General features: G+C 58.0%; 1 protein-coding gene across 9 annotated transcripts in view; it reads left to right on the forward strand.

Annotated features, from left to right (window-relative positions):
- Window positions 1-13,163, forward strand: part of ABLIM2 (actin binding LIM protein family member 2) — a 138,065-nt gene extending 124,902 nt beyond the window's left edge. For 8 of the 9 annotated variants that reach the window (XR_012331844.1, XR_012331840.1, XR_012331845.1 and 5 more), the window contains one exon: window positions 11,417-11,469. Coding sequence is in view for 1 of the 9 variants with exons in the window: in XM_033856635.2 (XP_033712526.1) it covers window positions 11,417-11,530 (114 nt within the window). In the remaining 8 variants the exon portion in view is untranslated. Of the gene's footprint in view, window positions 1-11,416 lie in introns of all 9 variants that reach the window. The other variant, XM_033856635.2, reaches the window with a different exon arrangement.
- The last annotated feature ends 5,380 nt before the right edge of the window (window positions 13,164-18,543 follow it).

Genomic DNA, 18,543 nt, shown 5'->3' on the forward strand with positions numbered 1-18,543 from the left:
CGCTCAGCTCCTGACGCAGCAGCAGCCGCGGGGCCACCCGCCCCTTGGGACTTGCTACTTCCCTCTTGGGTCTGGGGTTTGCTTTAACCAACTCCCATACCCCAACCCTTGTTTTCCTACAGTACAGAGAGAAGGTGCAAAACATCAAGTGGTTAATACGTGTAAATGTTCCCCTTTTTAAAAAAAAAACCTTGGAGGACGGGGGTAATGGGTTTAATCACCCAAATCTCCAAGAACACACCCAAGGGTGCGTCTCTCTGTAATCATTCTCTTCCTGATCTCAGGCAAGCCGGGAGGCAAATTGGAAGCTTCTCACAAACGGCGTGTCCCACAGCCTTCGGGGTTTGGAGCTGGGGTGTGAGCCAGGAGGGGCTCACGAGGGGCTACCTCCCAGCAGGAGAGAAAGGGACACCGATGTTTTTATTTCAGGGGAGAGAGCTTTATTTTTAATATAAAAACAATTCATAACTCTTGTAAAAGTCCAGAAAAACACAAAGAACGTAAACATTACATGGAATTCCCCTACCGAGTCAAGACTCCTGTTAGCTCCGGGGCAGACATGCTTCCGGAAATCTCTTTTTTTGCACAAATACCCAGAGATAACTGAATTCTCTTTTGGATAAGTAGCCTCGTACTGTTTATGCAGTTTGACATCTGCTTTTTCTCTCTTAAATGTTATGTGAACATTTTTCCGTGCCATTTCATGGGGATCTGCCCGTCCTTTTCGTTGGCTGCGTGGTGGTCCCACATCCCGTTCTGAGGCCGAAAACTGTATGTCCCAACCTGGGTGGATTTGATGAGTTTTCTAGCAATGGTTGGGGGGGGGGTTGCTGATAAGATTAGGGTGTGTGCAGGGCCTGCACTCCTTTAATCTGGCCTCAGGCGGTCTTTTCTGGAATGAAGAATACTGACATCTTCCATTTACTGGGGTTCTAGTTCTATAAAGAGCTCAGAATATATTGTTATGTGTATCCCTCGAGGTGGAGCCAGGACCCTGCCCCAAGGCTGCACTAGGGTTTCTTGGCCTATCTTCCCCTGTTTCTGCATCCCGTCCCTTCCCTGATTAGCAACTGTTCGAATCTTCCCTTTGGAACTCAGGGAAGGTCGTGGTGACTGGAGTCTGTTCCCTACAAACAAGAAATGGGGGGCACAGAAAGGCTTCCACGCCCAGGAAGCACACAGTGTCCTGCTCAGCTTCAGTTCCACACCGGGGAGGGTCCCAGGGGCCAGGCTGTGGAGTGACAGGCCGTTGGCTGGGGCTCGGTCACATGGCAAAGCTGCAGGTCCGCTGTGTGCTCAGCAAGGGGAGAAGATGGACGTGGGCAGACAGCTGGTGGTTCCCACACACCTCTGTAGGGTCGGTCCCTGGAAGGAGGACCACTCTGTCCGTCGAATGGTCAAGGCTTGTTATCCATCCTTTACCGCCAGAGTGCTTGGCCGAGTCTCACTGGTTTGGTGAACACGGGCCAGGCACTGAGCTGGGCCCTAGGGGACACACGATGAGCAGAAACCAGCATGAGCTCTGCCCGTAGACTCAGCTTGGTGGGAGGTAGACGTCAATCAACTGATGACCCAAATGAGGTGTGAAGTTACACACCAAGGTAAGGGCTCTAAAGGAGAGGAGGGTGGGCCTGTGAGCATTTAAAAGGGAGTAAAAGTTAATTGGGTGCAGTAAGTGTGCCTGCTTGTGTGTGTGTGCGCGCGCGCGCGTGTGCACCTACGGTTAGTCATGGCAGGTAGGAAGAGAATTCCGGGAAGAGCCCACAGCAGGTGCAAAGGCCCTGGGGCAGGAGGCAGCACAGGCTGTTTGAGAAGGAACTAGCTGTGCTTGAGTGGGTGATGGGCAGGAGGGGCCAGGCCTCGTAGGGCCCTGAGCCACATAAGCAGTTTGGTTTCTAGGAAAGGCAAGGCTTTTAAGTTGCAGGAAGACCTGATTACGTAAGTAAAACAGTGCCCAAGGCTGCACCGCGAAGCCTGAATTGGCCGTGTGGTTGCAGGGAAACCGTTTTGGAGGCGGTTGGGTTATCCGGGCAAGAAATGATGGCATCTTGGAGAGGGTGGTGGCAGTGCGGAGGTGAGAAGCGGGTAGATTCAGGCCCGATTTGGGAGGTCAAAGTGGGAGGGGCAGGGACACGCCTGGCGTGACTCCGGGCTGTCGGGATGGGGTGCTGGGTAAGTGGTGGTCACGCGGTGCGGCAGGACGAACCCTGGTTCTGATGGTGTTTGTCGCTCTGGCCTGTGAGGCACAGACAAGGGAATACAGGATGCTCAGCCTGACAGCGAGGAAGGTGCCATGTCGGCCCCTGGAAGCCCACAGTAGGTGCTCAGTGAAGGTTGGTGACTCATGGAGGTGTTTGGAAGGAGGGTGGCCGTCCTCCGCTGCTCTGGAAGCGCTGTCACATGGAAGGCGGTCGGATGAATCGTGTGATCCCAGTGCGCAGAGCCAGGTTCGGGCTTCCTGGGGAGACCCGTCTGGGGCCAGTTTCACACCATCCCTGAGATCCAGCACTTTCTGTCCTGGGGAGTCTGGGTCCCAACGCCTACCCCTGGCACCCAAGGACCTCATGCCTTGGAGGGTCTCAGATCCTTCCTGCGTTTGGCTGTGCCAGGAGCTTCCACTCTGAGGGGGAAGAGCCTTGCCTGCCCCGGGCAGACTCAAGTGTCCTCTTACCTGAGGCCACTCCTGCAAACCTCTGCCGGGCTGCCCGACATTTGCCGAAAGACTGGCCATTGGGCTCGTGCATCAGCCTCTTGCCATCCAAAGGTGGCATCCTGGTGGAGGGAGAGAGCACTTAGGGTCGGGATGGCCTGGGTGTGAACCCAGTCTCCATAATGTCTAGCTGTGTGACCACAGACAAGTTACTTAACCACTCTGAGCCTGACCCTTACTTGTCAGATGACATCGCTGTTGCCTGTCCTGCTGGGTGGTTTGAGCATCTCTTCAGTTGTTCAGAAGTAGCCATGAGCACCTGCCGTGAGCGAGCCCCAGGCAGGTGTGATGTGCACATGGTTTCAATTATTTTGTCCATGTTGCCCCCAGTTTACCAACCTGGGAACCGAGTAGGCCAGTATGGATTAGAAAAAGGTTTCCACGGGGATGGGGTGCTATGGGCTGGCCGAACAATGATTGCTAAGAACTTAGTGGAAGAGCAAGGTGGCTGGCTGTGAATGGAGGTAGGATCGGCCACAGGCTTGGCCGCCAGGAGAACAGAGGTCCCTCCCTGATGCCCGATATGGGGAAAAAACAGGATGTTTGAGAATTTATCAGATTTGGCTTGTTTACAAGCTCTTGATCACTAGGCTCTTCCAAGCACTGGACACGTTCCTGTACTTGGTTTTCACAAGTTGGTGCAGCAGCTACAGGGAGGCCTTGGTGGGAAGGGGTGGGGGTAGGGGAGCTGGAGGACAGGCCCTCGGCTTCTGGGGGACAGACCTGGGGTTCCAGCTAAGTAGTCACACAGGGCCACGCGCTGTGCATCTTCCTGGATTAATTACAGAATTAAAAGTGAATTTCTAACCACCCTTCCTTGCCCCAACCTCCCAGAGCACACATTTGGCTCCTTAGGTAGGAAAGTGTATCAGCCAGGGCCCTCCAGAGAATCAGAACCAACAGGATACAGGTAGACAGACGGACAGACAGATATGGACATAGACATGTATTAAGAAATTTAATTTAAGGAATTGGCTTCCCGTGGGGCTGGCAAGTGTGGAATCCGCAGGGCAGACCAGCAGCAGGCTGGATGGACACTCGGGCAGGAGCCGACAGGTAGAAGCAGAATATCTCCTTCTCCAGGAAGCCCTCAGTGATTGCCCCAGTGGAGTGGATGAGGCCACCACATTAGGGAGGGTCATCTTCACTTAAAGGCTGATTGTAGGCATGACCACATTGACAGAATACCTTCCCAGCCACCCCTAGACTAGAGTTTGGCCAAGCAGCCGGGCACCAGGGCCTAGCCAGGCTGACTCATGCAGAGAGCAAAGGCTGCCGGCTGAACAGGTTTGGAAGGAGGGTGTGTCCCGGCGAGTCCCCAGGGTCCTCCTTTCTGAGTGCTCAGCAGAGGCAAGGCTGAGCGGCTCCTCTGGGGCCCCCTCTGCCAGACCCTGAGGCTAAACGCACACCTGAGTTTGCTCAAGCAGGAAAAGCCCAAGTTGTAGGAATGTGCCTGAAAAATAAGGCCCCGCAGTCAAAGAATACGTCCTTTGTTTAGACCCATCCAACCGGTCTGATAAGAACCTGACAGACTGATGGTGAAGTGTGGGTTCCCGGCCACTGGGTGTGCCTGGGAGATGGGTCTGAGGCAGCCTCCGGGACCCTGGGGCCTCCCAGGAGAGGCTCGGAGAACAAACAGGAAGAGTCCTCCAAGGCCAGGCCAAGTGGCAGGGACTTAGGGGTGGAGGGCGGGGAGGGAGGGGGGAGACACAGTGCAGAGTAGGGCAGGCAAGTGGAATGGGCTCAAGGAGGAGAGAGGAAGCTGGGAGGCAGCGTGGCCGGCAAGGTGAGAGCACGGATGTAGATTCAGGGATGCAAAGAGCACAGATTGTCCCTGGGTGAGGATGGGAGACAAGCCCATCCTGCCCTACTGGAGCTGAGAACCAGGTGAGATCAGCAGTGGCTCCGTACTGAGGGACACACATGGCCTGGGGCCTGCTCGCTTGGCTAGTGCAATCCGGGAGGGCCCTCTGGAGGAGGGGGGCATTTGAACTGGTACCTGTAGAAGAAGGAGGAGCAGCTCTGTGCAGTGGAGGGAGAGCATGGCATGTTCCAGAACCCGTAGGTGCCCACCGTGGAGCAGAACGGTGGTGGAAGAGGTGGGCAAGGACACGGTGAGGCAGGGCCTCGGGGCCACCTGGCAGCCACGTCACTCCACATCTCGGAGCCTCCGTCCCCGTCCTTCCCCATACACTATGCAGACATCACGAGCCTGTGATGGAGAGCTCCCGGCCTTCACCTGGCCCAGAGGAGCAGTCCGCAGATGGCAGTGATCATTGTCATTATGGTGATGCTGTCGTTATGGTGATGCTGTCGTTATGGTGATGCTGTCGTTATGGCGATGACGTCAGGGACCTCCGGCTAAGACGGCAGAAGCTTCAGAGCATGGACCCAGCTCAGCAGGGCAGGGCTCCCCTCTGCAGACAGGGCCTCCTTGTACAGTGTGTGGGGCAGGGAGGCACTGTGGGACCCAGGCCTCAGAAGAAACGTGGGCCCTTGCCGGTCCAGGATTCGCAGGCTGAGCGGGTCTGGGGCCTGAGCCCACCCGATCAGCCCCCATTGGAGCGGGGGGCCTGGCAGTGGCCGGTGGGCTGGCGTGGGACATCTGAACTTGGTGCGGTGGGCCGGGGGTACTGGGAATGCCCTGCAGACCAGTCCCAGCAGGGTGGCAGCTAGCCTGGGATACCCTGCAGAGCAGGGGGAGCACAGGCCGAGGGCCTCCACCACAAAGCCCCGGATGCTTCCAGAAGCTGCATCAGCGGGCAGGGAGTCAGGACTGAGGGAGGGCCCTTGAGCCACCTGGCCTGGCGCCCAGGCTGCGTGCCCTCGGGCGAGGCATGGGACCCCTCGGAGCCTGGGCTTCCTGAGGTCGTAAAATGGAAACTAGAATCTCAGGGCAGGTGACGATGGCAGCAGCTGTCATGAAGTCCCTTCCCAAGCCTGGCCAGTGGTCCTGCATCAGTGCAGGAGGATGGCGGGGTTCAGGGTCCGAACTGGGATCCCCGAGTAGGCCTCCTGGACCCGGACGCTGCGTGTATGAGTGTGCGTGATTCTATCAAAATGGGCCACTGCGTCATCGTTTCGGGGGGCCCGTGACCCAGAAATAGTGGAGCTTTCTGCCCCAGAGGGACAGCATGCATGGCCCGGCTTCCAGGTACACAGGCCTCGGTGGGCCCGTCTGCCAAGGGGAGGGGTAGCCCCCCAGCTGCGTGGACCTGCTGGTCTGAACGGCACGGTGGTCTCAAGGAACAGCAGGTGACACCTTGTCAGAAAGAGCCCTGGCCCCCCGGCCAGAAGGTCCGCGTTCTAATGTGCCACTTGCAGGCTGGGTGACACGGGAGACGTCCCCGTCTGTGGTCCGGTCCGCGTCCTCTGGGCACCACCAGCTCCCACACTCGTTGCCTCCCTGGGTGTGAGTGCATGCGTGCATCTGTCACAGAGCCGTGTGTGCCCTGGGCTCCCGGCTGCCGTCCCTTGAGGAGCCCTTGCTGCGAACAGAGGTTAGTGGCCGTTACTGATTCCTGTATTCAGGGAGCCCTTGGCAATGGAGCCAGGTTACAGGCTTAAGTCAGATCATGTCCCTCAGAAAACTACCTCTGGCTGTAAGGTGCTGGTGGCATGTCATCAGTGCTTCACAAGGCTTCAAGGCCTCCAGGTCCCAGGCCCTCGATGGACTTAATTGTGCTCTGACCCACCTGCCCGGCAGGTGTGCGATCTCTGTGGGGTGGGCGCACCTGGTCTGGTTTATTTCTGCGTCCCGGCACCTGAATGAGGAGAGAGCAGAGCGCCTGCATAGGACCAGCCCTTCCCCTCCCTTCTCTCCTCTCACCCTACCACCCAGGAGTGCCCCATGCAGGGTCCCGGGCACACAGGCCCTCTCCCTGCCCGGAGGTGCTCGTTACGGAGGGACCCCTAGTGCATCCGGCTCGCTCAGAGATCAGGGGCTGCTAGAGCCGCTCGTGTTGTTATATTTTCAGGAACTTCCCACGCTGGTTGTTAAACCAGCCATTACTGAAAAACAAATGATGTAAACTTAGGATTATGAAAATTACATTTAAAGCAAAGGTGATAAATACCCAACACTCCCTCCTCCCTAATCTCTCAGCCACATTTTACTACCATCTGTGCTCTCGAGGTTACTTAACCACTCTTGCATCTGTGCGCGGGAGGAATAAGCTGTGACTGTGCCCCCGGGCATCTCCTTCCAGCTCTGCATTCAGTGGCGTCACGTTGGAAGCTTGAAACTGGCCGTGGTGTATTTACACCACGGAAAGGAGGCTTGCGGGTCTGGGAGCCTGGGGTGACGGGTGCAGTCAGGAGAGACTTCCTGGAGGAGCTGACACCCAAGCCCAGGTCTGGGGAGTGAGGAGGGGTTACGTGGGCAGAGGAGGAGGGCCCGGCACTCCAGGCAGAGGGAGAGTGGGCTAAGGCACAGACAGGATGATTCCGATTTTACAAACATCACAACTGAGGTCGTGTCGCTCAGCACAGCTGGACAGGCCTGGAGCCAGGACCGGATTCCTGTGTGTCTGGTTCCTGAGCCCGAGGTCTTTGCACGATGCTGCCCTGGAGGGTGACACATAGGCGGACCCCTGGCAAAGCGTGTGGGACCCCTACCATGCTGCAAAAACGGCCTCCTCCCCAGGGGCTCTCCCCAGTGCACCCCAGAAGCGAGGCCATCCCGGGACGTCCCTCGGCCCAGGCACCACGCCCTGGGCTGCCTTCCTGCCGGCTCAGGAGGGAATTCGGCCGTGCCGTGCCTGGCGGGGCAGGGAAGCCTTCCGGAGCCAGCAGCCGGGGGAGTTGGGCCAGGGTCAGAAAGCCGGCTCTGGCCTCTGGGGTCAGCCGTGCTCTGCCACGTTCCTCCTGCTGCGGCAGGCACTCGGGCGGGCAAGAAGAGCCCTGGATGGGGGGCCCTGACGCTGCCTTGACGGACATTACCAAGTTCCCAGCTGCCAGGAGCGGGGGCCCTTAGCCCCTTCTTCCCTGGGAGGCTGTGGGATCAGCCAGGTGTGGTGAGATACTAGAGACCACACAGCTGGAGCTGGGATGGCTGAACAGATCCCTCCGCCAGGCCTTCCCCATGTGACCCTCTCCCGCCCTCCAGAGCCCTCAGGCAGCCGAGTCCTGTTCTCAGCCTACAGAAACAGGACCAGAGCCCGGGGGCCCCTGCCAGCCCCCAGGACTTGCCCTTAGCCTGAGTCCCCAAACCCAGCTGCCATCAGCTGCTCTGGGAGGCATGTGACACACGTGGGCTCCTGGGCCCCTAAGGCTGCCTTGGGAGGTTTTGGGGGGGCAGAGGGGAGGGTTCAGGCACTCTCAGATGTGTCAAGCACCCAGGGTCATTGTGACAGGCCTGCGGGCTTGGGAACCCAGCTGGGACACCGTGCAGCACCCCTCCCTCCCTCCTGCCTCCGGCTGCCTCCCCGGCAATGGGGTGCGCTCCTGTGGCCAGGTGGGGGCCAGGCGGGGGGAGCAGGGTTGGGAGCGCCAGCCCCAGAGGGTCCTCTCCTTTGCCTGTCCTCCTGCCCGCTCACCCACCACATGTCCCCAGTTCACAGGTCCCCGAGGTCGGGTGTCCCCTTGCCCGTAGAACCCAGGTTCCTGTTCAGCTTTTCGGACTCAGTTCTCAGGGCATCTTGGTCTGGAGGCTGGAGGACGGGCTGCATGGGACCTGCGGGGGGTGCCGGGGGAAGTGACTCCTTGGGCCCCCTTGCCACCCCCCGCAGGCCCTGCCGTGGTCCCCCTGCTGCTAGCGGGAGGCTCCTGGCCGGTGAGCACAGGGTCACCCTCACCGCGCCGCTCTCCCCTTCCCAGCTTAGAGCGCGGTGACCTGTGTCGCCGCTCTCCCCTCTCCTCCCCTCTGTGTGTCACCGCCTGGGAGACCCAACCCCGGAGACACCCGGGGGGCCCTAAAGCAGGAGATCACAGGCTGCAGGGGCGCTGGGCATCACCCTGCCAGCCCGGTCCATGCCTCCCTGGGATCCCTGTGCGCCGTCCCCTCTGGGCCCCTTCCCCTGGCTTCCACCTCCCCAGGGCCAGGCCCTGGAGACCAGCATCTCGCTCAGGCCTCTGATCTTCCTCTGCCCCGCCGCGCTCCCATTAACCACCCACAGCCACGCCCCCCGGGGCCTCAGGACCCCGGCCCGTGTCAGGCTCCCGCTCAACACCCAGCCAGTAACAGGAGACGCGATTTCCCTTTTCTCCTTCCCGTTGGGCGTCTTGGTTGACCCACAGTACTTGGGAAGGTTGTGACGCGGTACTGGAAGTGGGTGCTGCTGTCTGAAGTGACGGTTCTGAGTCCCCGTGGGCTGGGTTGTGGCTTCCCCAGATCGGCAGGAAACCCCAGTGTCAGCGCCGGGCGGGTGGCTCGTTTCTGGCATATGCCAGAACCTTCTTCCTGGTCGCAGGTGCGAGACGGCAGCAGGCAGCTCGCGGCCCTTCCCTGGCAGAGACTAGCTTCATGGTGTGCGTGTGTCTGTGTGTGTCTGTGTGTGTCTGCATGTCTCTGTGTGAGTGTGTGTCTAGTATGTCTGTGTGTATCTATGTGTCTGTGTATGTCTGTGTGTGTCTGCATGTCTGTATATGTCTCTGTGTGTGTGTCTGTGTATGTCTTGTGTGTGCATGTGTGTCTGTGTGTCTCTGTGTGAGTGTGTGTAGTATGTCTGTGTGTATCTATGTGTTTGTGTATGTCTGTGTGTGTGTCTCCGTGCGTGTCTGTCTGTGTCTATATGTCTGTGTGTGTGTGTGTGAGAGTGTGTGTGCCCTCTGAGGACCCCAGGCCCAGATTCAGTTAGGAGGGCCTTTTGTGACTCAGCAAAAATGGGTCCCCTGGGTTCCCTCCCCCATATCCTGCCAGCAGCTGGGCTCCAAAACCCAGCGCGTGCCACACATATTCGGTGATTTTTATGCAGGACACAAGTGGCAGTGACTCTGATGTTTCTGCTTTCCGTAGTTAGCCATGTGTCTTCACACCGTTTTCTCTCGATCATCACAGTAACCTTTAGTATGAGGTGTTTTGTTTTAAATTTAAGGAAACCACTCTTGGAGGGGCAAGAATTGGGTTTTTTAAATTACAAAAGTCACAATTTTAACCATTTTAAAGTGTATGACTGAGTGGCGTTTGATACGTTCTCAAGGTTGCACGACCTCCACTACCTCTATCCAGTTCCAGAACACTTTGATCAGCCCAGCAGGAAACCCCGTACCACTGACCAGCTATTCTCCGGTCCTTTCCCTCCCCAAGACCCCGGCAGTGACTACTCTGGTTTCGGTCCCTGTGGATCTGCCCATCCTGGATGTTTCGTATAAGTGGGATCAGCCTCACGGCCGTGTCCGTGTCTTAGCGAACGTCAGAGCCTCACGACTTTTTATGGACGAACCACGTTCCCGAGTCTGAATGGAGCTCGTTTTGTTTATCCGTTTGTCCTTCGATGGGCAGTTGGGTTGTTTCCGCTCTTGGCCCTTGTCAATGATGCCGCTGTGAACGTGGGTGTGTGGGTGTCCGCGCGAGTCCCTGGTTTGGGTCATCTGGGACCTGCTTGGGAGTGGATCTGTTGGGTCGCACGGTGATCCTGCTAAGTACGTGGAAGAACGGCCATACTGGTTTCCACACAGCCACACGGAAGCCGCACTTCTCAAATGGGGGCCAGAGGGGGATTTGAACCGGGTCCTCTGGGGCCAGAACCTGACCCCCCCTCCTGTTGCAGACTGTCCCCCACCTCCTTTCCGTCTTCCCCTCAGCCCTCCCAGGCAGGAGGGGGACAGCCTCACTCCCCCTGGGAAGCCCCCCGGGAGATGGTGCCGTGCCCACCTGAGCCGGGTCTCGGAGGACAAGGAGTTACTCAGAGCCTGCTGAGGAAGACAGATGTGGGGTTGATGGGAGCAGAGACCTGCAAGGAACAGTCTAGAGTTCGGGTGGCAGTCAGGGCAAGCTCCACAGAGGTGGCTCTATCTCGGATCATAACAAACGTGCCCAACACACACTGGCCCTGCCCGTGGCCGGGCTCAGCCCTGAGAGCTGACCTGCACTGACCCACTCACCCACACAGCTCTGGGGGGGTTGCCAGGGTGACCCCATTTACAGGTGAGTAGACTGAGGCTCCAGAGGCTGGCTGGCGCGGGTGCCCTTGACACCGTGCCGTTCAGCCTCTCCATTGTGCCCCCGGGATCGGACTCAGAGAGACAAAAAACTCACGGTCACACAGCAGAGGAGGGGAAGAGGGAGGATTTGAACTGAGGCTCCTTTGCTCACCTTCCACACCTCAGCGTCCTCATCTGTGAAATGGGGGCGAAATAAACCACTCACTTCCGGCTCTCAAACGGCGGCCATGAAAATTAAATGAGATCATGAATGTGCCCACGTATGCAAATCTCCTGAAACCTCAGCCGTTTCCCGGCAGGAGGAAGTCCTCTCCCGGGTGTGCTTTCGCACTTCGTCTGCAGTGGGACACGTGTCTGTAGGTGTCAGGAGGCAGGGCTCTGGCCCCACTTCTGCAGCTGGTCACCGTGGGGCCCTAACCGGATCTCTTTCCTCTGGGCTTGGTTCTGTCCACTGCAAAGCAGAGCGATGGGGATACAGAGGGAGGGTGGGAAGCCCGAGGGCCCCGGGTGCGCTGAGGGGACCACCCCATCCTTGCTGCAGATCCCGTCTCAGGGGCCGAAGTTGCTGACTGCTCCCCTCTGGGTTTTCCTTTTTATCTGAAGAGACACTTGTCGCCCGAGGAGTTCCAGGAAGTGTTTGGGATGAGCATGGAAGAGTTTGACCGCCTGGCCCTCTGGAAGAGGAACGACCTCAAGAAGAAAGCCCTGCTGTTTTGACGCGCCGAGGCCCCGACCATGGGCACGCCTGCGGGAGCCACCAGACCCCTCCTCTTGCACTTGGCTTCGGTTTCTCTGTGTCCACGGTGGACGGTGGGCGCCTAGAAGGGCCGGGCCGGGGCCTGGGGGCGGGAGGAGGTCCCAGAGCAGGTGCAGCTCCCCCCACCCCGTTTCCGCCAGCAGCGCTCCCGCCCGTAGTTTAGGGCCCAGACGCCTGGCTTTGCACTACTCCTTCCCCGCTGTTGCTTGCCATCACGGAGATGCTGCAAGGTCACTGCCCCGGAGATGGGGGAACAGACAAGGGCAGCCCAGCCCCCAGGCCTCCGGGCAGTGCCCACCCCACGCTGGTAGGACAGAGGCGATGGGACCGGAGATTTGAGGAGGCCTGTCGATGACAGGGTCATGGGTGGGTGGGCGCACGGCGTGGCCCCCCTCACCCGCTCAGCCTCAGGAGGCACGGCCTGGCACATGGCCCCCCACCCCCGAGGCAGGGGGAGTGCCACCTAGGGCTGCAAGAAGCATGGGGGCTCGGTTTTTACGCCTTTGTGATGAATCGGTGTTTAGAGAGGAACTTCAGTCTAGACAGGCACCTTCTGCCAGGGCCCCCCGTGCGCTGCATTTTTCTTCCAGATCACCCCTTAGATGCCTAAATGATATCTTTAGAGTAACACAAAAGTTTTTATTTTATTAAAAAGTAGAGCCTACTTAAAGACGCCATATATAAAGAGTTTAATTCTATGGTCCCACCGCAGGGGAGCACCTCCAGCCTGATTCTCCACTGTTCGCATCTGCGTGGTTTCGGGCTTGGGGTGTGTTCCTAACACACAGGACTCCTTGTCTGTTTTCTTTGTGCTGGTTTGCTTTTTGACCTGTCATACAGGTACCCCGAAAGGCAGACCCACTCCCCGCCCCCCCATAATGCTGTGTAAGTACACGTAAAGTACAGCCACCACTGTTTCTCTCGCTGTCATTTTCCAAGTCTTGGAGAGAAGACATCCTCCCCTGACGGCCAATGCCCCAGAATGAAGGATTTCCGTGCCCTCTTGGTGACATGGCCAGGGGTGTCCCCCCTTCCCCCCTTCTCCCCTATAAAACACAGACACCCCCAGGGAGGGATGCTCGTGCCCGGTCCTGAGACCGACAGCCAGACCCTCGGGGAGACGGGATGGGAGGTGGCACCTGGATCGCAAAGTCAGCAGGGCATCCACGGCAGGAGGCCGGCGGGTCCCCCGCGGGAAGGCGTCCTGCTTGTGATTCGGTGTGGGCTAGAGCGTGGCGCCTGACGCGGAGTGTTTGTCAGTGCGTCGAGAGGCCTGTGAAACACTGCAGAAGCGTCCCCGGAGTCTGTCCCCCTCCCCGTCTCTGTGAAGCTGCATCTTTCTGTGTGTCCTCGAGGTTCCCATCCGTGCGTCACCGTCACTCAGCTTCCTTTTGGCCCCGTAACACGCCAGTCCCTCTGCGCGCCCGGCTTCTCACCAGCCCAGCTTGGCCAGGGAGCGGAGTTCGCAGCACCTGGTACGCTTCCCTCCACGCTGCGATCTGAGCCCTGGCCACTGGAAACCCCCAGTTTCTCACTAGTGAACGTCATATCGGACTAGGGGAGCCTGGAAAAATAAAGGATGATGTATTATAACTTGTGAAAGTGAAAAGCCACTTCTTCTAAAGGTGCGTCGTTTCTAGGCATGGACCCCCTTCTGCTGACAGTCGTTGGGGAGAGCGTCTGCCGAAAGGGGTCACCCCGGAAGCCTGCACAGAGCCGGGCGGGACGGCCCCAGGGTTGGCATCGGGAACGCCCCGGGACAGCACTCTCAGGGGCAGCCCCTAAGGGTGGGGCCCTCTGCTTGCTCTAGAGCCCCTCAGCTAGGCACCAGGTGCTGACGGGAGGGATGCTTATGCCTGTCCCCAGTCAGGCTGGGGAGACAGACCGGCAAACAGACAATGACAACAAGACTGACCCTTTGGGGAAGGTCCAGAGGAGGCCCCATATACACCCCAGAGGTCAGGGGGCTGGGCTTTCTGAGAAGGTGTTACCAAACTAATTCTTGACAGATGAGGAGGTGTTCCCAGAGGCCAAGGAAGGGAAGGGTGTTCCAGGCAGAGGGAACAGCAGGAGTGGACCCTGAGCCAGAGGCGGCTTCCCCGGTTACGGAAACTTGGGTTGCTGGTTATGGCTGGAGCACGTGGCTAAGGAAAGGAAGAGAATGAAGACCGGGCTCCCTCCAGGGAGGGCCCAGCAGGTCGGCAGATGTCATCCTGGGATGAAATGCTTTATAATCTCTACCTTTGTTTGCTCAGGCCGCTGTAACAAAAACCATAGACTGGGGGCTTAAACAACAAAGATTTCTTTCTCTTGGTTCTGGAGTCTGAAGTCTGAGATCAAGGTGCTGGCATGATCGGGTTCTGGTGAGAGCCTGCTTCCTGCTTACAGAGGTGTGAGCTGTGTCTTCACAGGGCAGAGAGAGATCATCTCTCCTCTCATCTCGCTCAGCTTCTCAAAGGGCACTAATCCCATTGTGAGGGGCCCACCCTCACAACCTAATCACCTTCCAAAGGCCCCCTCCTAATCCATCATACTGGGGATTAGGGCTTCAGCATATGGATTTGGGGGGACACATTTAATCCACAGCAGTTTCTAATCTTATTCCAATGACATTAATGACTCTCATAAAGACCCAGAAGCCTGTCCACGTGTACGCAATCTGCCTCATTTTAGTATACCCAGGTTTGCAAGTCAGAAACCAGCACATTCCTTCGCCCCCAAGGATGGCCTGTCAGAGGTCCTGGTTCCACCCTGAAGCATCTCTCTGTATCTCTCCGTCTCAGCAGACACTGTCACGGAATTATCCAGATCAGAAAACATCCTGAGAGTGGAAGGTGGCCCAATGACCCAGGGACACAGCATACACCTGGCCTGTCCCAGGCAAACTGGACATGTGGTCACCCTGACCATACTCCCTCCACCCTCACCTCTCACCTGGGTGAACCCAGCTTCCCCATCAGCCTTCTGTCCCCACTCTCACCCCCGGACCTGTCATTTTTCACAGACAACCAGAGTGATGCTTTGCAACCATCAGCTGGATCATGTCAAGCCCCCAACAGCACCTTCTATGACCCCCCCGCTCTCCCCTCTCCCTGCTCCACACGGGATTGGCCTCTGTCCATACGTCACAGCCACGCCGCCTTCCTTCGGCACAAGCCCTCAGCTTTTGCGCACACTCTGCTCCCTCCTGGAGTCGGGGGCGTGCTTCTTCTCCAGGCAGGGCCCCTCTCACCCCTCTTGGTTTGGCTCTGAAGTTCCCACCTCAGACAGGCCCCTCTGCTGACTCTAGGAATTTCCCCACCAATGCCCGCCCCTGTGTCAGCACATTCTTCTTTTTTTTTCTTTTTTTCCCAAATCACAGTTTCACTTTGATTTGGAGACATCTTGCATTTTCTCTCTTCTTTTAATTTTTTTTTTAATTTTTAAGTTTATTTTATTGAAGTGTAGTTGATTTACAATGGGGTGTTCATTTCTGCTGTGCAGCCAAGTGATTCAGTTATACCCATATGTACCTTCTTTTTCGTATTCTTTTCCATTATGGTTTATCACAGGATATTGAATATAGTCCCCCAGCACATTCTTCTTATCTGTTTACTGATGATTTCCCTGCAAGAGGGCTGGAGGTTTTATAACAGTGCTCTGTGACCCGTCATTGGACCAGTTGGTAACAGGACTGGAGCCAGAGTTCCTCCTGGTGTCGGTGCTCGAGCCCAGAGTTCCTCCTGGTGTCGGTGCTCCTGGAGCAGCGCAGCCCAATAGAACTTTCTGCAAAGCGTTCTGTACCCACACTGCCCAGTATGACAGCCACTAGCATTTGAAGCGTGACAGGTGTGACTAGGGAATTCAGTTTTAAGTTTTCATTAGTTTAAAGGTCAGTTTAAGTAGCCACGCGTGACTCGCAGCTGTCGATTAGACAGTGCGGACCTGGAAGATGAGACACTTCCAGTGTCCTGAGCGGGAAGACCGGCTGCTGCAGGAGGCTCGGGACCTGTCATTCTGGCTAGTGGAGTGTCCGTTCGGTGCCTGGTGTGTAGGGTCGTTTAGAGTACGTTTGCTGAGCCCCCGTCTGCGCCTGGCACTGTCCCGGGTGCTGGAGGTATGCACAGCCAGCCCGTGCCCCCCAGAGCTTACATCCCCACCTGAGCCCCAGCTGTCTGGGGTTCTAAGGAGCTGCCCACCCCAAAGTCCCAAGCCAAGTCCGGCCCCGTTCTCCACGCCAGCCTTGGAGTCTGCTAATGGCACCAACATTCCCGAATTGGCCCCAGCCTGGGCCTGTGTCAGGAGCGCCGAGACTCATGGGGCCGGGAGATGTCTACAGGCCTCCTTCCTGGACCCTTCTCGCCAGGGTAGCTGTGCCTTCTAAGCCACTGGAATCTCAACCCAGTGCTTCAGAATTCACTGCTTTGAACGTGAGGACGAAGAGAGGCTGGCGGACCACACAGCCCATCCTAGGGTTTGGCTCAGAAGTGACACGTGTCGCCACCAGTCAGGCCCATTGTTCAGAGTTAGTCCCGTGGCTCCACGCAGCTGCAGAGGCATCTGGGAAGCACGGCACCTTGTGTTGAGAAGGGGAGAGGACCCGCTCTATGGGTGGGCACTCCCAGCTCTACAGCCCAGGCTCCCCGAGGCCTTCTTGTCTCCATGTTCAACCCCCCGTGCCTTCCGTGTCAGGAGGCCCCCAGCTGCCCCGGTCACCATCCTCTGCAGGTGAGCTGCCCTCACTCATCAGTACCCAGCTGCCCACCAGCACCACATGGACCCCAGTCCCTCCGAGGCTTTGCCATGTTCCGTGGCCCCTCCTTAATGCGCTTTACCCACAAATCACCGTGTCCTGCCCACGACCTGCTTCCCCCAGCACAGGTAACCAGACCAAGAATGGCCCCTGAGCTCCCTGCAGAGCAGACTCCCTGGTCACCCTGTGTGACATTTCTTCCCCAGGCCCAGCCCGAGAGGCTCCATTCTGCGTGGAGATGGTCTACCCAGTCAGCACTCTCTCAGGGAGCCAGACTGTGAGATGCATGAGTCAACCGGGGGGTGGACAGAAGCAGGGGACACCCAGCCACAGTGCAAGCCAGCAGGGCCCACGCAGTAAAGAGAGGGCGCAGAGAGAAGTCGGTCAGGAGAGCAGGAGGGGGAAGCAGGAAGGAGATGGAGCTGGAGTGGCCCGTCACAAGCATGAAGGACATCGTGAGTGGCCCTGGGGGTGGCTTGGGGCTGGCCATAAGCCCACCCACCCCTGCGCTAAGTCCTGAGCCGGGTGAGAACCAACAGGAGACGGAGGAGGAACCAGGGACTGTATCAGTTTCCTTAACGCACCAGAGTCTGAAGCGCCAATGCGGAGCTTCTGAAACAGCTCAGTTGGAAGACGTTGCTTCGTGTGTTTTAGCTCAGAAAAGTCTGCAAGAATGGTCCACGTCCTACCCGACCCGCACCTGGACCTAAGGTCCCACCGGCTGACAGCTGGTGGCACAGGGGTTGGCAGAAGCACCCTCACCGGCCAGCACCACCAGGAGGGGGCCTGCCTGTGAGCCCGCCTTCCCGGGGAAGCAGAGGGAGAAGGGCCTCCAGGCCCACCCCCAGGACCCCGGCCTGGGACCCGGCTTGGGCACAGCTCCTGCGGGAGGTGAAGAAGTCCCTTTACAGATCTCACTGTCTGTCCCGCCCTGTTCTGAGCACCTGAGGTCCTCACAATAATACTATGAGGCGGACCCTTCTGTAATCCCCACTTTGCAGATGAGGAAACTGAGGCACGGGGAATGTCCGATAAAAGATCTAAAGCCCGCCCTCTGCATTTGGATAAGGGGCGTTGTCTCCCGGGTGCAGAGCTTGGGCGCAGGTCGCCCTCAGACCAGGCCCGCAGCTACTCCATCTCACCATCCAGAGAAGCCTCGGTCTTTGTGGACAGTCAGGGACACTCTCGATCCCTAGACAGCCCGCCGGCCCCGGCCCCGAGGGCACTGAGCGTGCCCTGCTGCTCAGTCTTCGGCAGGTGGAGGGTGGGCTCCTTCTGGCCGAGCCCCAGCTGCCCCTCCCACTGCCACTGCCCCCGCCTCTCCCCGCCTCCTCCAAGGCCATCGCCCCCACCTTCCTTCTGCTCCTTTCCAGGCCCCTCTCCCCTACATCACCTCCACCCCTTGCCATTGTCTTTCTTAGTTCCCAGGCTGCCGCTGCAGAGGGAAAGCTGTCTACTAAACAGGTGAAAGTTGGATCATTCCAGAAGCCAGTTCCCCTGGCCCCTTGTCTCCCCCTCCCCAGCCTCCACCTTCCCCACCTTCAAGAGTGGAAGAAACCCTGGTATTGGGTAAGTCACCCACCTGTGCTACGCGAGCTAGGATCTGGCCCAGTTCCCAGCCCACGGGCTGAGGGGGCACGTCCCCCAGTGTGAGAGCACTTCTGACAAATTAAATGAGAAAGGAGATCAGTGCCTCCCTGGTGACCGCCAGAGGCTGACAGGCTATTACTGAGCCAGGTTTCATGAATAATGGAGGCTTCCTTTTCTCCTGTCTGCAGCGTGAGCGCTGTGAACCCTCCTCAGCTGCACATCATTTCTGAGCGCTCCACAGAGCAGGCGCCACATCCTGCCCGTGCTTCCCGCCTCCAACACCCCGAATCTCTCTGTCCTAATACTTACATGCCTTGTCATTCCTCCAGTCCACCCTGTGCTCAGAGGCCCACAGCAACTGGTCTGTAGTGCAGGCTTGACTGTGCTATCTCCTGCCTGGACACCTCACCACAGGGACCCCCGTGGCCTGTCCTCCGACTCCTTCATGGGCACCATCTGGCCACTGATTCCCTCTCCAGACTCTTCTTTACTCCTCCATTCTGGCAGCCTTATTTCTTGAGCATCATCTTCTCACCTCCCTCCCAAACATGGCGCCCTTAGCAAGGGCTCTTTGCTTTGCCCCATCTAGCAAACTCCTATTCATCCTTCAATACCCAGCTGAGATGTCATCCTCTCTGCAAAGACTTCCAG

This window comes from Tursiops truncatus, chromosome 5 (genome assembly GCF_011762595.2).
Source record: "Tursiops truncatus isolate mTurTru1 chromosome 5, mTurTru1.mat.Y, whole genome shotgun sequence".
In the NCBI taxonomy this organism is placed as follows: domain Eukaryota; kingdom Metazoa; phylum Chordata; class Mammalia; order Artiodactyla; family Delphinidae; genus Tursiops; species Tursiops truncatus.